Raw genomic sequence first — 19,246 nt, 5'->3', positions numbered from 1 at the left:
AAAGAGTGTTAAGTTGTCATGATTCATCACATGCTCCACTTTGAAGGGCAAGGTCAGCCATTAAGGTGTAGGCTGCAGCGAGCACTTGTTACACCCCACTCTGTTGATACTCATATATACATGCCCTGGTTATATGACAAGTCACTGTACTTTAAAGCAACCTGCACATGCCTGTGTTTTGATAGGGATGTAGTCTGTATGTAACATCCTTCGTGCCCTTTGGCACACTTGAGAACAAAATTCAATACCTAATATCCCCCAGTCTGTCATACAGACCCTGAAAGAAATATATCCAATAGAGACCATGCAAGGCTATGATGTTTGGCAAGTCTAGATAACTGCAGTGAAAATGAAGAGTCTCTGGGCTCCTTTTTATTATATTTTTAAAACTATTATTTGATATTTTTATCTGTAAAATATGTTCATTTCAGAGACTAGATGTTAGTCTTATTGAGATGCTGAAATGGGGGATTGGGTTGAAAAAAGTTGTTTCCCTCTGTGCTATTATCGAATATATGTGTCTATTATTGATTGTGGAGAACAAATTATGTTTGATATGGCGCTCTCAAACTTTGAAATAGGGGTCTCTTTATAACATGATTTTGGTGAGAAACAAAAACAGAGTTGAAAGATGGTAAATTTTGTGGTTTATACTGACAGCCTGAAATGATACAAAAGATAAGTCCATAATAATAGTCCATATAATAACATTAAAATCTTCTGAAGTTGATGCTAAGAGCCATCTTAAAGCTAGTAGTCGCAAATATTCTCATCCCAGTTGTCTTTAAGTGATGCAATTGTCTTGGTTTTTTCCTTGGGTGTGTCATCAACCTATCATCATAGATTCAAATCCCATAATCATTTGATTTTCTTTCTAGATTTGTCAGCACCATACTCTTGCTTATGCTTTTAACATACATTGTAGCGTGAAGATCCTGGTTAGAATAGGTCTTCAGCAACCTATGCTTGTCCCCCATGAAGATCTGGGGTAGAATAGGTCTTCAGCAACCCATGCTTCTCGTAAAAGGAGACTACCGTATTCGACGTAATAGGCGCCCAGGGCGCTCTCAAAATTCGAAATAGGGGGCTCTTATTAGAATATTATTTTGGTGAATAACAACAGAGTTGAAAGATAAATTTTGTGGTTTATGCTGACAGTCTGAACTGTTCATATACCACAGATATATTTTTCCAGAATTTAATTGCCCATAATTAAGGATGCATATTGCACACGAGTGCGTATTATACACGAATAAATAAGTCCTGTGTACATTGATAAATCGGAAGGGGTGCTAATTGGGATTGTTCACTTGCCAATATATTAGCAAATATCGCTGTGGGCGCTTATTAGAGCGGGGCACTTATTACATCGAATACGGCATTCATGTTGTAAGAGGCGACTAACGGCATCGGGTGGTCAGGCTCGCTGACTTGGTTGATGCTTGTCATCGTATCCCAACTGCGTGGATCGATGCTCATGATGTCAATCACTGGATTGTCTGGTCCAGTCTCGATTATTTACAGACCGCCGTCATATAGCTGGAATATTGCTGAGTGTGGCGTAAACAACAACAAACAAACAAACAAACCTTGGACAGTAAACATCTTTATGAAACCCACAAAATCTGCCCAGATCACTGGTGCTCCGGAAGTTTAAACATACTACTCAATTGTTGAAAAGGATAATCAGATATGAAGATATAAAATATCCCCGTGAAAAAGGGGAATAGTATTGTTTGGGGAAGAGTTTAGTAATTTGCAAAAGAAATTTTGCCTTCTCAGCTGTCACAGAATGTGAAAATCAGTGTTTCCGCTGGCTTTTGAAACTGCCAGTCCTGTGGACTGTCAACTCCAAAAATTACCAATCCCCCTAATTTTTGTTAGTCCCAACTTTCAATAATTATGAAACGTATGAAAATTACCTGGTTTTAATTACTTTTAATGACGTCATCTCTGAAATAGCATGGTTAGATCTACACATCATTCACACAAAGTTGTCACAATTTTCTCTCTTATTTTTGAATATTTCGAGACAAAGTCGCTACAAATATTTAACCTCGAAGCAAGGCAAAATGTTATTTCCTTCCACTAAAAGTAGACAAGGGGAAATCCTGATGGTAACAGACACTGACTTCGGAAAAATTTGAATATTTCTTATGTTTTGTTTAACAACCAAGATTTTTATAAGGTACTATATTTGCCGGTCCACAGGGACTGGCAGTCACATGAATTACCGTCCAAGCCTAATTTTACTGGTAACAAACTGGTAATTACCGAGAACACTGAAAATCAAAACAAGAGATGATAAAGCAGAGCACAAGTCTTGGGGGAAGGTTGTTTTTGTCAACAAAGTGATGACCTTGATCACGCAATGAGAAATGGAGAAAGTTTGCAGTTTGATCATAACAGCAATTTCGCATATGCCAAAATTTAATTCAAAATCAGCTTACAATGTTTGCTTTTCTTTTGCGGGGTTGTTTGTCTGTTAAGATGTTGGAAAATTCACAAGATGCTTTCCTGCCTCTCTGGAGTGAGATAGGAAAGAAACATCTTCTCAAATATTTTGTAGGAAGTGATGCCGCTCTTGGAAATATCCCGCCATCTTACATGAAACTGCTAAAATGTATTTCTTCAGTGTCCCAGAATTAAGGAGCTGTGTTCAAGAATCTTTAGGCAAATTCTTACAATTTTCTCTTTGAATCATGTGAAAGTTAAGCTGCCTGCAGACTAAGAATTGCTACATTGTTTTTAGCTTGTGTGAAAAGTCACGATTGTTTTAAACCCAGGGAATTTTAAGACTGGCGTACAGTGCACTTGCTTCTAACTCCAAGGTTTTTATTTTTGTGGAAACATTTATCTTGTTAACACTGGTTAGGAAATCTCTTCATTCCTTTTAGCTATTTTTCTCAAGACAAGACATGTGGAAGTACATGTTTACATAACAGGTAAATGTTTACGTCACAAGTCATCTAATAAACATGTCGCAGCACCTGATGAGCATTCACTGGAGTGCAATTTGGTGCATTATAAATGTACTTCTCATTCTTATTCCCCTTCTTCTCTTCTTCTTTTCTTTCTTCTCTTGCCTCTTCTTGCTTATTCCCCATTTATTTTCTCCCCTTCTTCTCTTTAGTCATCTTCGTTTTATTTTCTCTCCTTTCTCCTCATCCTTTTACTTCTCCTTACTCATCTCCTCGCCTCTTCTTCCTACTCATTCATCTTATTCTCCTCCTCCTTCTCCTTCTTCTCCTCCCTCATCTGGGCGGTCGGGTAGCATAGTGGTTAACACGTTCCCTCGTCACGCCGAAGGCCCAGGTTCGAATCCTGACATGAGTATGTGTGATATTGCTGGAAAAACCACGTAAAACAATACTCACTCATTCCTCCGTCTTCTCTTCTCTTCTTATTCACCATCCTCTTATTATTCTCCAACTTCTTCTCCTTCTCGTCATCTCCTTTTCCTTTTTCTTATTCATCTACTTCTAACCCTTCATATCATTATTGCAGAGGTTGAATTCTCATTAAAATTTGCCATGAGCATTCACTTGAGTGGAATTTTGTTCGATATATAGGGAATTATGATGATGATGATGATGATGATGATGAAATTTGCCATGAGCATTCACTTGAGTGGAATTTGGTTCAGTATAAAGGGAATGATGATGATGATGATGATGATGATGATGATGATGATTATTATTGCAGAGGTGAAATTTTGTTTTTAAGTTATTAGGTGAAAATATTTGATAGGTTTGAATTTGAATTGTTTGCACAGGGTAATGCCTTTCAAGCTATAGGAGGTTGGCACTGCAGGCTTCGGAATTTCTATAATAGAGTGCCAATGGCATTGTTAAAATCACAATGGCACCATTGACATAAGTTCTCCGTGCCTGATGGGCACACTTAGAAATAACATTTTTTAACAAGTCTTTTCATTTCATGAAGCCAGAGATAAAAATACTGGGCACAATTTAACTGAACAAATACATGGAACATAGCAATTTGAACACGCTCAGTGCATTTTGACTCACAGGATGAAGCCGAGGATTCCGACTTTGAAAAGAGTATTATTATTGAAAAGGATTGGCAAACTTTCTAAATTACAGCTGCCATCTCGCTGATGGTGAATTAACAGTCCCTAAGTGTGAAAATAAATCAAATGAATTCCACCTCTTGTTGGCAAACTTAAGTCCCAAAGGGCACATCTCGACATCTTTAGTGCCCTTTGGCACACTTGAGAACAAAATCCCAACCTAATATCCCTTAGTCTGTCATACAGACCCTGAAACAAATATATCCAATACAGCCCATGCAATTCTAAATATTAGGCAAGTCTACATTACTGCAGTATCAGAAAATGAAGAAAGTCTCTGGGCTTCATTTTATGATTTTTTTATAACTATAATTTAACAACTGCTTTTTTCTGTTAAATATGTTCATTTTAGAGACTAGATGTTAAAATATCCTTGTTTGTGCAATGAAGAAGGGGCCAGGTAGGTTTCTTGACCAGTTTTAATCAGTTAGTTGTTTCCAGTGTCATTGGGAGAAAAAACAGATTACAAAAAGGTTGATTTTGACAAATAGATAAATTGTATCAATAAAAATATTTGAGTGGCATCATGGTTACTTAGATCATTGATCTTCATATATTATTGATTTTCTTTTAAGCACTTTAATCTGTCCAATTGCCACTTTTTATTTGTGTTTGATAGTTAAATTGGACCCCAATTTTTTACTTCTTGAGACAGTTATCGTTCACATTCGCACACTGAAAAATATATTGATTCATACCTTAAATGTTTTCTTCAATATCTGTTTCACCAAACACTCATTAGCAGTGGAAATAAGTTGTGAAAACGTAAATATTTTCATCCATTTCGCCATACTTGACACTGCCAACTGTAAATCGTCAGTGTGCCAGGTATTTGGCCATCCTGTCCATAAAAAAGATGGCTTATGCACTGCAGATAAGACACATGCAAGTATCGTGATATGTATCAGATCGTGAAAAAGGTATCATGATACGTATCAGATCGCACAGTTGTTGTATCATCCCAGCCTTATTGAACTCTGTTTGATAACAAGATGATGTGGATGAGTGCTCATTCTTTTGACCACTGGTTTGGCTGGTCCAGGCTTGAACACATCACAGGCTGTGGCTATATTAGTCCTATTCATGTCAGTATTCATAATTTTATTCATAATCATAACAATGAGTATTATCATTTAGTTCGAGACCCGAACTTCAACCTTACACATTTTAAAATAAACACCTCCCCAGGCAAAGGCAGGTTTCCTCACTCCTTTGTGAAATTAGCGTGCAAGGTCACATGACCTAGTACGCGGAAGGGGACGACTTGACGGAGGAAACCTTGACAAATGTCATCGAGAGATAAACTTATCATCACAACAATATCACATATGTGAAGGCTTGAGCCGTAATCTGGGCCCCAACAGCTGTAGCCGAAACTGCTTACTCGTAGGTGAATCTGGTCATGCTTTTGTAAGGGCTGGGACTGGCATGAACCTCACAGCTATGGATTGGGTAAATAGCACATTGACACTGGGTGTTAGTCGGGCGAAATAGAAATCACTGAAGCAGAGTAAGAGGTGTGGCTTCATTTACGACTGTGAAGTTGCCGAGTTAAGGTCCGCTCTTGAGTGTTGGACATACATCTGTTGGAATTGATATCGACAATTTCATATTCATTTATGGAGATTCTGATGGTATGTGCCTTCTGTGGGACATAGATAAAGAGCTGTCAGTTTTAGAGGGACTTTTTGTGTTGATGTCTGTGAATATTGGAGTTATTTTCATTCAACATTTTCAACTGGAGGTAGCCGTCAAGGCATGTGGATATACACTGTGTTGTAACAGAGGTGTTCAGTTTCATGTGTTGCTAATAACGGAATTGATGATAACTTGTGGATTTCATCAAGTTTGTTTTGATTTCAGTGTTGGTTGAGCGAAACTGACGTGGTTTGGGTGCGAGTTAGAATGTATTTTCTTTGACTAGGATTGTTGTTTTCTAATAGAAGTGGAAAAAAGGAGTTTACACTTGTCTATTTCATCAAGCTGGTGTTGATTTCAAAGGATTTGAAACATAATTGACATGTCATGATTTTGAGAGTTATTTTTTGAGCAGTGATAAAAATTTATTTTGCTGTTTGAAGAGGACTTGGCTTTTAATAGGGTCTTCTAAAGTGGAAGCGAATAATATAGAGTTTGACCTCTTCCTAAGGAATAGTTTCAAAACAGTGACATATGTTTGCGTGATATGTGTCAGTTTGTGATGACACGAGTCAGCTGTTAGGAAATTAACATCTTGCATGACTGTTCTCACTGGCAGTGATAGTTGTCATTAGTGCTGGAGGAGTTATGAAACAGAATTACACAAGTGGGGTGAGTGTGTTGGGTAATCAGTGCAAGTTTCCACCCTCACAATGCCATGTGTATGTCCGACATGCTCATTAACGACTGTGACAACAAATATGAATTTTAACAGCTTTTTGGAGAGGAAATTTGAGATAGGGAAAAAATTATTTGAATTCTGAAAATGAGCCGATGGCATGAATTTGCGTGGGTTTGGAGGCATTTTTTTCCGTCACTTTATGAAGTGTGTCACAGGAGTTCAACAACATTGAGAATGTGACGGAGCCTTGTAGGTTAATAGAGTGCTGCTCTAGTGGAACTGTATCTTGACGGATGCAGGTACTAGACGAGAAGACGGATGACGACAGGGAAATGTTATCATGCACAGGGCTCCACCTCCCTGGGTCCAGCTGACAACATGGATCTTTGAACATCTGGAGTCACAAGCTGGTGAAGTGCTTGTGAAATTGACAACTGAAACGGATCATTTATGTCACTAATTGTTGAAAGCAGTGATGAAATTGACAACTGGAATTGATTATTTAGTGACTTGTTGTTCAGTGTGCTGATGAAATTGATGATTTAAGTGGATTATTTAAGTCACTAGCTGTTGAAGTACTGATGAAATTGACAACTGAAATGGATTAAATAAGTCCCTGACTGTTGAAGTGCTAGTGAAATTGACTACTGAAACGGATTATTGAAGTCACTAGCTGTTGGAAGTACTTGTGAAATTGACAACTGAAATGGATTGTTTAAGTGACTAGTTGTTCAGTGTGCTCATGAAATTGACAACTGGATTGTTAAAATCAATGAGTTGTTGAATATAGCCATGCAATCGACGACTGCTTTATCTAAGCACAATTTATTGAAAGTTGTGATGAAACTGAAGACTGGAATGGATAATCTGGGTCACTAATTGTTGAAAGTGGCAATGTAATTAATGATTTTAATGGATTATTCAAGGCACTAAATAACTTCTGTTGATTAACCGAAAATGGAACTCAAGAAAATGTTATGAATCGGCCAAAAGTTGGTATTCGAATGAGGTGATGTCACGGCCTGTATGACTCTTGGGTGTGTCGTGCCAGGTGAATTTGGAAATGTGAATGCTTTTTAATTGGATTTACCATGAAGAGATCTGGGCGTCGACGAAGCAGCATTGTGAACATTCACAAGGGAGAGTGAGTAGCCTTTGATCTTGTATATAAGTCCTAAAGCCAGTGTCCAATCAGGTGCCACGGCTGACCCAGTCAGCTAATGTGCTACAATTGCTGTGCAGAGTTGTGTCCCTTAGAAACCTATGATTGTGGGTTTGAATCCCGGTTCTTTCCGATTATGTTTCAAGGTTTGTCTGCACCATACCTTGCTTGTGGCTTTCAACGAAGTGGTTAACGTCCGAGACCTGCATCACTTTGTGCTTTCCTCCTACATTCAACTGACACGTGATATAACTGGAGTACTGTTAAACCTAGCTCACTCACTCATAGTCAATCACCATGCAGTAGCCTGTGTTGTGAAAAAACATATTTGATATTTTTGGAAGATGTTTGTTTTTAGGAACTTTTTTAGCTCACCTGACTGAAATTTTATTCACAATAAAAAAAATGCATAATTTGGCATAAGTGTAGTTGGTAGTGGGCCTGAAATCTATGTTCCAATTTTTCCAATGTTATGAATTTGACCTTGATTAAACCCAACTAATACACTCACTGATCCAAACTCAAAAGCTCCCTTTAAGATGAAATGTAGGTCTGACAATGTGTGCAATTCATTTATCAATGTGTAAACAGGAAAAACTTGTCAGTTATTTGTTATTTCTGTTATTGTTATCTGTAAACTGTACTAATCAACAGCGTTAGAAACTAACAGTTTTCCTCCACTAGTCCTTATAATGATAACATATATCAAAACCCTTAAAAATGGCAATTTTCTACTAGTCGTTATGATACCTTTACCACTGGGCAGTTTGTCAAGGACTATAGGACTAGTGCCAATTTCTAACCCTGATCAATTGTGTTTTCTGTCCTTGAAAAGTCAAAATGGAACAATTGTTAAAATGCTACAAATCCATTTTCCTGAAAAATCATACATTTTATTGACATTTTATAGTTTAACTAGTGCGATTCAATATTTGTGTCAACCTTAATCTAGATAATCAATGCTTTGGACATGTTTTCCTGACATGAAAAATATTATAAATAATTTGGTATCCAAAAAGGACGGTTGCAAGAAAATCCTCTTTGATTAGAATCTTCCCCACTCTCCTACCCTGAGAGTTCCTTGCGGTCAGACCCGTGAAGATCTGGGGTAGAATAGGTCTTCAGCAACCCATGCCTGCCGTAAAAGGCGACTGCTTGTCTTAAGAGGTGACTAACGGGATCGGGTGGTCAGGCTCGCTGTCTTGGTTGATGCATGTCATCGATCCCAATTGCGTGGGTCAATTGCCCAGGCAAATGTGATGATTCATCACCTATTATACAGTCCGTTCAGCATGTTACATATGTTATTTATCAGTTTCATTTTGAAAAGTCTACACATTTAGATTAACATGTCATGAAAGGTAACATTCTTTGAGAAAATGGGGGGTCGTCTAAGGCAGCGTGATTCTCTGTGCAGAGTTGCGTCCCTTGGACATGCCAGAAACCTATGATTGTGGGTTCGAATCCTGGTTCACCCCGACTATGTTTCTAGGTTTGTCAGCAACATACCCGTGCTCGTGGGTTTCATCGAAGTGGTAAACATCTAAGACCTGCTTTACTTCGGGCTTTCCTCCCACATTAAGCTGTCACGCCGTTAAAAACAACTCACTTTGAGAAAATTTAATATCCTAGAATGTGAAAAACTTTTCATTTGCGTATTTATCCTTTGTTTACATTGGTTGTACGGCTCCATGTGCTGTCATCGAGCCCTACGGAGAGCTAGCGATACGGTCACTTGATGTATAAAGATATATTATCCTGTAAGATATCTGTATAATTATGCACAATAATATGTAAAGCGCTTGCATAAGGCCTGTCTACTCTAATTTCAGAATAAGAGTGGTTGTTTACAAAGTAAAGTCTGGTCACTTGATACACAAATTAGCCTGTGGCAATAATGCTAAGTCACCACTGTGCTGCTGGAGTGTGAATCATCTCTATAATGCCTATGGATCTTGCACATGCAGCATGTGCAGAAAATGTCACCGTTCTAGTCAGTGTTAAAAAAAAAGGATGAAAGTCGAGGGGTTGTAGTATGGATCCTTGTCATAATCCTCTGAGTGTTGAAAATAACACAATATTGGTGTCCCTTAGACTAACTAACATACAGTCCCCAAAATAAAGTTTTGTATGAGGGTAAATAAAGATAATTGTATCAACATATTAAGGAATCATCAATGGGATTGGAATGGGGTGATTGTTTTCTGAATTACTGTATTTGCTCTAAAGTGTCCTGGTTCTTATTCTTTGTCCAAGCTTCCAAAACCTGTGGGTAACAAAATGAATGCTCAATGGTGATTTAATAAGAGACTAGGCACTTAATATTACTATAATGAATCAGTCATGCCATCAGGTGGCCCTTAACTTTTTTCAGATGTATAGATTAATAAACAATATCAGTAACCCCAAAGGACCTCAGAGACAACTTTCAATAACTGACACCTTTCAGAGTTTAGAGTGTGAAGCCCATTTATGGTCTCTCTCTCTCTCTCTCTCTCTCTCTCTCTCTCTCTCTCTCTCTCTCTCTCTCTCTCTCTCTCTCTCTCTCGTGATATTGCTATAGGCGGAGTAAACCCATACTCACTCAACTAATCTAAAAACTTTTTGAAATTACTTTTTTTAAATTACTTTTTTTAAATTAGGCTTATTTGAACACAAAGCTCTGCCAAATTTACTATCTCAGCAATTCGGTCGCTTGGCTTTGTGTGAGTGGTAATGGCAGGAACATTGTGGGGTGAGGAAGTTCATTATGAGAGGTCTGAAGTCCACAAATCAGGTTCACTTTAAACAGTGTTACATGCCTTCTTGTTTCAGTCATAAGGAAATTGTTTCGGATATTGTGCTGAAAAGGTCTGGTTGCATTGTTTAATTGAAAATAATATATCCTTTGCCATGTGATTGTAATTCCACGAACTGACTAAGTTTTTATCACCAGAATGACTAAAAAATCCTTGTTTCATTAATCCCATCAATGTTATTTTTGTCAAGACTGTGACCTTGATGATTATTTTGACCTTTTCAGTTTTATGTGAAAAGGTTGTGTACCATTTTGTTTTGTTTTTAATATTAAAATTTAAATAGTGGAAAGAAAATATGCTGTGAAAATAATTTAAGGTTTGTGAGATCTGTGACAGTCTTTTGTAGCAAAACAAGCACATTTACTGTCTAAGTAAGATCTATTTAATTTGTATTTTGCAATCGACATTATTTAAACCAGGCAATTGGCACATCCAAGTATATCTCTTCAATGTTATAGTAATTTGGTCTTTGAAGTCAAAATTGCTGTAAGTGGCATAAAACCCTACTCCTATCGCTACATAGTTTATAGACCTGTGAAGATTCTTGTTAGAATTGATCTTCAGCAACCCTTGCTTACTAAAAGAGGTGACTAATGGGATCGGGTGGTCAGGCTCATTAACATGGTTTTCATGTTTAATTTCATTTTTAGACCTGCTGCTTTTCAGAAGGGACTATGGCCGGTGAAACAGGGGGAAAAAAATGTATGGCCTTATGATAGCTCAGTGCCGACTGTGCAAGCATCTTCCATCGATCCTGGAATGGATGTTGGTTTCGGGATATATGCCACAAGCATGATTTAGATGATGATATTCAAAATTTATATGATAAATTCACATACACTTACATTTACTTAAAAAAAAGTTTTAATATTTTATGATGTGTTTGATATTTGTTATTTTAAAAAGGTCTGTGAGCATATTGATGTTGTCAAGATTGTATGTACATAAACACTGTAAATATTCTGTGTGTTTAGAAGAAAAGAAGTTGTTATTAAATGATCAATTTGTTTGGACATATAACAAAAATACTTCAGTTCTTGACATTTCTTTACTTGAAGACCTGTTCATATTGTATTTTCTCACCTCTGTATGTCATATGAAATATACGACTCGTCAAAAAATCTTTGACATGAACAAACAGGAAAAAACAAGAACGTCAGCAACATTTGTTTAGAATAAGACGTATTTGACATGCAGGGGACACCGATATACGCATCTCCTAATCATGTGTAAACAGGAATTTAGTGTTGACAAATAGATTGACAGTTTTCGTCAACCACAGGGTCGTTCATTTCCGTGTTTGCCCACAGCTCTGAAATAGCCGTCGTCATTAGCGACCCCTGTGATGAATCAAACAGGTACGGGAAGTTGGGAGCTGGAGATCATTGCTCGCTGTGGGAGATGATGTCAGCGCTGACCTTGTGTGTGCCTCGGCATAAATACTCTGTGTATCCTGGTCATTGCAGGATAGCAAATAATTCTGCCTGACGTCTGTTGTTGTTTTAAAGAGTTTTGAAAGAAGAAAAAGTCCCCCAAATTTCTTGTGATATTGTGTACCGTATGAGTCTAGTCTGTGCCAAAACCTTGTCTTCAAACCTGAACTTGGCTCTCAGCTCTCTTTATTTTAACTTTGGATTTTAATGTTATTATATGTACTGGACAGAAAACAGAACTCGGCCTTCGGACTTCTGGTTCAACTTGCAGACTTTTTGTGTATGTCCATTTACAAAATGTTTTGTCAAAACGCTTCAGCTGTAGGTGCAGAGCTACAGATAAGCTTGTATTTGCATAAAATATTCCCCAAAGTTATTCAAAACCCAAATACTTTCAATTTATTTCCGTATAGAAATGCATGCATTAAATGGACAACTCAATTGTTTGAAAACAGCAAATGTAAATACCCAATGAAGCCTTTTCAGCATGCGTACAATGGACCTAATTTCCGAAACACAATTATGAGCTAATTCACTTTCTGAGTTAAGCCTATATTTAGAACCGTTATATACATCTAAAACATTATTTCATTTTTTTAAAATGTCAAAATGCTTAAGTAAGTAAGTAAGTAAGTAAGTAAGTAAGTAAGTAAGTAAGTAAACTACGGATATAATGAACTCAAAGGGACTTCTAATTTTAGTTCGTTATAACCGTAGTTCGTTTTAAGCATATATACAGCATAACTACAGCAAATAGTCAGGACCAAAAAAGTAAGTTCGTTATATCCGTCAGTTCGTTATAAGCGTGTTTGCTATAACCGTAGTTTACTGTAAGTAAGTAAGTAAGTAAGTAAGTAAGTAAGTAAGTCTTTATTCTGTAAGTAAGTAAGTAAGTCTTTATTCTGTAAGTAAGTCTTTATTATGTAAGTAAGTAAGTAAGTCTTTATTCTGTTAGTAAATCTGCCTAAACATCACTACATGTAGTCATCATTCTATGATGTTTGCCTGATATCCTTCCAGAAGTTACCTACCTTAACAGGGGTAGATAAGCAACAAATTTGTATGTCGCCAGCAGGGCTTGCTCCTTTTTAAAGTTACTGGCCCTTCTCCAAACTAACTGGCCTACAACTAAACGATGAACCTGAGATCCAGAAGCTCTGAACATTTTGGATCTCCTCACCCCTAAAACGCTTTCTCCTGCTCTCTGAGATTAAGTCTTGGCTTCCATTTGCCTTATTTCATGGCGATTTATGAGCAAATAAAGATGTTGTTGTATACAATATTACAAAATGGCCACCGGTTGTCATTCTACCAAGATGATCGAAATAATCTTTCTTTGAGTTAACCATTCACACGACCTCATCCTCCCCTAAATATTTACTCAGCAGAATTACATGATTCACGAGCAGTGTCCAATTAAAAAAAATTAACTTACACGGAGAAGGGGGAAGTTTTGACCAGCCAGACTGGCCATCTATTTTACGCTTCAGCAAGCCTTTTGTAATTATAACTGCCCACGGGCCCTCAGGCCAGCAGTTAGTCAACCCCTACTTAAGGAAAATTCAGCAACTACAGCCTAATCTAGTGAGCACCATCAGATTTCCAGTCAGTGAAACATGACCTCGGTATTTACCTTCACACAGTTTGGTCAGTGTCAGTCATACAGAAATCAATTACCTGACTCTGATTGGCAGGTGAGATATGTGACACGCAAAGGCATTGATTACCTACAGCAGGTAATGTACAGGTGTTCTCAGGTATACGCATACTCAGGTGCTCTTGAGATTTCCCGGGGCGGTCGGGTAGCCTAGTGGTTAAAGCGTTCGCTCATCACGCCGAAGACCCGGGTTCGATTCCCGACATGGGTACAATGTGTGAAGCCCATTTCTGGTGTCCCCCGTCGTGATATTGGCGGAATATTGCTAAAAGCGGCGTAAAACCTAACTCACTCACTCACTCACTTGAGATTTCCCACCTGTCATCAGGGTCGTCATTAAGGTTGATGACACGGAATAACATTACGTTACGATGTCCTTACGATGATAACATATAAAACCCTTAAAATTGTCCAATTTCTCCCCGTCCTTTTGATACCTTAACTATTTGGCAGTTTGGCAAGGACTACAGGACTAGTGCCTAGGACTAGGGATAATATATACAAGAGCGTACAACAGGGTCACTTAGTGGTTAAAGCGTTTGCCTGTCACTCCAAAGTCCTAGGTTCTATTCCACCACGTGGGAAGGTACAGTGCCACCCTCTTCACAAGCCCAGCTGGAATTACAGGGGTAGAAACTAACATATTTAGTCCACTAGTCCTTATAATGATAACATATTGCAAAACCCTTAAAAATGGCAAATTTCTACTAGTCCTTATGGGCAGTTTGGCAAGGACTACAGGACTAGTGCCAATTTCTAACGCTGAATTAAAGACCCAAAGCACTCATGAGCTTGGCAGAACTTGTCGCAACCAAGAACAGAATCTTCACGTTTCTAGTTTCCACTATAAAAAGTCAAGAATCACTAGGCTAGATGATGTTACTCAGTGCTTCTTTGACCACTAGTCCTTATTGTGACAAGGGGCGGTCGGGTAGCCTAGTGGTTAAAGCGTTCGATCGTCACGAACGAGTTCGATTCCCGACATGGGTACAATGTGTGAAGCCCATTTCTGGTGTCCCCCGCTGTGATATTGCTGGAATATTGCTAAAAGCGGCGTAAAACCCCACTCACTCACTCAATTACTATGACAACATATAGCAAAGCCAAGAAAGAAATGGCAAATTTTTACTAGCCCTTATGATACCTTAACTATTGGGTAGTTTGGCTAGGACTACAGGACTAGTGCCAGTTTCTAATGCTGCTCTGTGGTCTAGTGGATAGAGTGTCTGCCTGGAGGGTTCCATCCCACTGTGTCATACCATTAAAAGACATTACAAGATGGGGACTTGTTGTTACCCTGCCTGGCACTCTGCATTAACACTGGTCAGATCAGATTCGGTGTCTGAGTGGGGTGTCTGTGTTAAACTGTGGCATGGTATGTCAGTAGGCTAGGACAATAAAACTAGCATTAGTCCCGACTAGTACAAGCAGCTACACACACGTGCATGTGCACAGCTATATTAGTGCAATAACCTTGAATGTGGGGTTAAACCTCACCTCACCTCACCTCACCTCACCTCACCTCAGCAATGCCGTAGGTCAGGCAACTAACGATGCTTGTTGTAAGAGGCGACAAACAGGACCGGGTGGTCAGACACGCTGACTTGGTTGATGCATGTCATCGTATCCCAATTGCGTAGATTGACGCACATGATATCAATCACTGGATTGTCTGGCCCAGACTCCATTATTTACAGACCGCTGTCATACAGCTGGAATATTGCTGAATTTAGCGTTAAACAACAAACAAACAAACAGTGTTAGTAAATGCGTCCATTAGCCACTACTAGCGTGTGTGGATACTGAAGTGTTTCGGGCGTGCCTGCTCTCTACCTCCTATTTCCTGTATAATACAATGCAGGAAACTTTCATGAACATGGCAAAATTATCTGTCAGACCGGATTGTGTCTTATTGTGAAACACTGTCCAATGTGAAGTAGAGGGGAGAAACTTGACTCGGAGGGCCAGGGTTATTAACCCGGGAAGTAATTGCACGGTTTGAAGTGTCTCTTTCTCTTCAGTCTGACAGGTGATAAGTTCAGGACAGTGTGTGCAACTTGCCAGTCTTGTTGTTGTAAAGGTGACATGTTGTTTCTGGAGATGATAAAAAAATGTTGATTTATACTTGTGTTTGAAGTTTGTCACACATTCTCACTATAACCGGTTGGTTGGTTGGTTGGTGGGTGGGTGGGTGGCTTTAGTTGGTTGGTTCATCCACAGATTTTGTAAAATCAACGAGAGGCACTTTATTATATTTATATGATTATTTTGTAAAGGTTTGAGGTATTCTAATTTGTATAGATTCTACTATCATGACTATATTAAGGGGCCAAGTGGTTAAAGTGTTCGCTCATCACACCGAAGACCCAGGTTCGATTCCCATGGGTACAATGTGTGAAGCCCATTTGTGGTGTCCCCCGACGCGATATTGCTGGAATATTGCTAAAAGCGGCGTACAACCTCACTCACTCACTCTACTATATTTAAGAGAATTTTGAAAGCTCTCTCCAGGCCCCCAAACAACAGTACACTTCAATCTTCAAAGAAAAACAGAGAATTTTTTGTTAGGTACACATTTACCTTTCTATACTTTTAAATATCTTCATGCATAAACCATTACCTGTGGCTAATGTATGATCAGATTCGGTGACTTGGGTAATTATGTGTTGTCAAGCCTGATCATCAGTCATTGCTCATGCTGTCGATCACTGATATGCCTGCACCTGACTCTATTTACAAATGGGGGCACATCGTCTAAGGCCAAAATTCGCTATGCAGAGTTGTGCAGGCTTAGAACTAAACTGAAAGGCTTTACTAGCCCAGGTAAAGATAAAATGTCCTTGTAATGTTAAGACAATGGGGAAATTAGGAAATTTGTTCTAGCCTGCAGGAATTTGTACTAGCCCAGGGCTGGTAGGCTAGTGTTAATTTCCTTCCCTGGTTGTGCCCCTTGGGCATGGCAGAAACCTATGCTTGCGTGTTTATATCCATACCCGTGCTCGTGGGTTTCACAAAAGTGATAAACACCAGGGACCTGCATCACTTCGGGCTTTCCTTCCTGGTGACATTAAGCTGACAGCCGTGATCTAACCGGAATTCTGTTTGAAGCAGCATCAAACCAAACCCACTCACTCACTCACTATTTAAAAACTACAGCGATACGCCTGTAATATTGCTGAGTACTGCATTAAACGGCATCGACTCACCTGTGGCTCATTTACCTGTAGAGCTCTGTGCATCAGGTATTTTGACACGGAGGTAATCATAATGATTCATGCTTTTGATCGCCATGACAAATGATGTGACTTCCTCCGTCAGGCAGCAGTGAAGTGCAACAGACTTGATTACTGCCCAGTGAGGACGCCAGGCTCGTGTCTTAACGTACATTGATCTTGTCTGACAACTACATCAAGGTGGGCTCGGCTTCAGCCATGTCTGTTGTGTATGAGAATAGGGCTGGAAGTTATTACATTAAATGAAGTCTGCTAGTCAGAGCCTCTATCAGGAAGGTCTGCTGACATTTCCTTGTGGACGGCCACTTTTACATGCCGACTCTGTACCTGGTCATTTTTGCAGGAAATGAAATTATGATCATGAACGTGTCTACAGACAAGGTGTATTTTGGATAATAATAATAATTATGAATACATGACACTTTTTCTTTTTTATTATGCATGTCTACTTCTTTTATTTGTACGACGGGGGCATGAGTGGCCCAGTCGTCAAAGGCGCCGCGATTCAATATGCAGAGTTGCGTCCCTTGGGCACACCAGAAACCTATGATTGTGGGTTCGAATCCCAGTTCGCCCCTATGTTTCTAGGTTTGTCAGCATCATACCCATGCTCGTGGGTTTCACCGAAGTGGTAAACGTCTAAGAACTGCATCACTTCGGGCTTTCCTCCCACATTAAGCTGACACGCCGCGATATAACTGCAATACTGTCAAAAGCCGTGTTTAACCCAACTCACTCACTTTGTACGACGTTTCAGAGCTACTTCTTGCTCCTTCACCAAGAATTCACGTAATAAAGAAGCAAGAAGTAGCTCTGAAACGTCGTGTAAAGATAAAAAGAAGTTGCTTTCCATAAAAAAGTGTCGTGTATTCATGTTCTCCCAACTTCTAAATGCCTATCAAAGACGACAAATAATTACTTACTTACTTTGGAGATTTAACATGCGCTTTCTGACTGATGCGTATTTCACACACGGGCCCGGCCAGGCCATTTAATGTGTTTCCAAAAAGGGCGAAAGTGGTGTGTGAAACCCAAGAGGGGGCTTTAGGGGTTGCTTATATTGAATTTGGGAATTTTGAGATTTGGAATAGATGCCGAAGGGGTTGGGGAGGAGAACTAAGGGAGCTAAAAATAATTAGTATAGTAAATAAAATATACCCGTTGGTCATTTTTTTTTAAAAAAGAAAAAAATTAATATGTCACAGTTTCATTATAGGTTGTGACATGTTTGAACAAAGCTTGGGTTCTGTGTAATTTGACTGGTGGGAATACAATGTCTGCAATTGCAGGTTAATCCTATTAAGTGTGTCAATTCATCTTTTGTTTCCAGAAAAAAAACACCTCCCAGTGGTCAGTAAGCATCCATATGAACACCTTGTTTATTTTATCAAGTGTCAATAAGTCGCTTTAAACGATCCAAGCCCCAGATTACACAGCAGATAATGGCATGGAATGTTACCTATGAATTTGACAATTAACTAACGATGTTTGTTCAGTGGATTAATGAGTGATCACAGCAAGGGATTAGACTACATGATAATCCTTGGATTAGTTGTAGCTAACGACTGTACAAAAGATGTCAATTAAAACCCTTGTTTGTAGACAAGATTTCTATGTATATTGGGTCAACAAGTTGCTTTTAATAAGTTAATTGTATTTAGGATGTTCAATTAGGCAGTAGCTGGTATTTATGAGTCAGTGTGCTGATGGTAGTGTCTTGTGAGCTAGCAGTGGTTGTTGACAGGGTGATTATATGTATGGTCGTAAATAACATGTTAATTTCATCCCATGAGCAAGATATGTAGCGATTACATTGGATTGTAAATTTCATTTGAAATTTATGTTGACAAGGTTGCATCTTGTGAAACATTTATATTTTCAGTTTTTATTGATTATTTGATTTAAGCTCATTAGGTATTTTTCTACCTTATTTTTCGTTGTCAAGGATTCCAAAAGAGAATTGTACATTAGTATTATAGATTTTGTGTGACTTGCACCATACTGGTAATTGGGAAAATTGATGGGTTGTAGATTTCAATCATCGTAGGCTTTAATGGGAGAACACTAGCAGTAGGACCACCGCGAGGATTGTACATTTCATGCCTATTGCACCCTGCTGTTTATTTGGCGTCACTATCAGAAATGTACCGGACAGTCACGATGCGAGATCGAACATCGGTGTTGTGATTATAGATTCCTAATGTCCGTGAGTTTGGGAATTATGCGTCAACTTGGCCTCGCTTGCATGACCCAGTGTGAGTCATCGTCTTAAGCCGCTCTGCAGGAGTCGACAAACACAGGCAGGCCTCAGCAGAATCACCTGTTAACACATGCCGATACGCGCAGCAGTTTGCTCATCGCCATCATCAAGGCCATTTTCATAATCGAGGAGGAAATGACCGACGCATCACCAATTGTTTTCTCGGATGAGCTTGTTTTCTGATTGCTCATTCGGAATCAGATTATTGAAGGTGACGAGCAGTGTTAGTTACGGAACATGCACTGTTGCTGTGAAGACCCAGCTAGGATACATGACATTTACTTTTGTCA

The 19,246-nt window shown here is 38.9% G+C and overlaps 1 protein-coding gene across 4 annotated transcripts in view; it reads left to right on the top strand.

The window, feature by feature from the left end:
* The window catches only part of LOC139456223 (uncharacterized), an 83,809-nt gene that overhangs the window by 22,162 nt on the left and 42,401 nt on the right, over nucleotides 1-19,246 (top strand). For 2 of the 4 annotated variants that reach the window (XM_071237811.1, XM_071237808.1), the window contains exon 1: nucleotides 5,453-7,557. The exons of the other annotated variants lie outside the window; for them this stretch is intronic. In XM_071237811.1, the coding sequence (XP_071093912.1) occupies nucleotides 7,505-7,557 (53 nt within the window). In that variant the 5' untranslated portion in view covers nucleotides 5,453-7,504. Of the gene's footprint in view, nucleotides 1-5,452; nucleotides 7,558-19,246 lie in introns of those variants that run through there. 4 annotated transcript variants of the gene reach the window in all.

This window comes from Haliotis cracherodii, unplaced genomic scaffold (assembly GCF_022045235.1).
Source record: "Haliotis cracherodii isolate W230 unplaced genomic scaffold, xgHalCrac1.p SCAF_11, whole genome shotgun sequence".
Taxonomy (NCBI): Eukaryota; Metazoa; Mollusca; class Gastropoda; order Lepetellida; family Haliotidae; genus Haliotis; species Haliotis cracherodii.
Note: the sequence above shows the minus strand (reverse complement) of the source record. Positions and strands in the feature narration are given on the sequence as shown.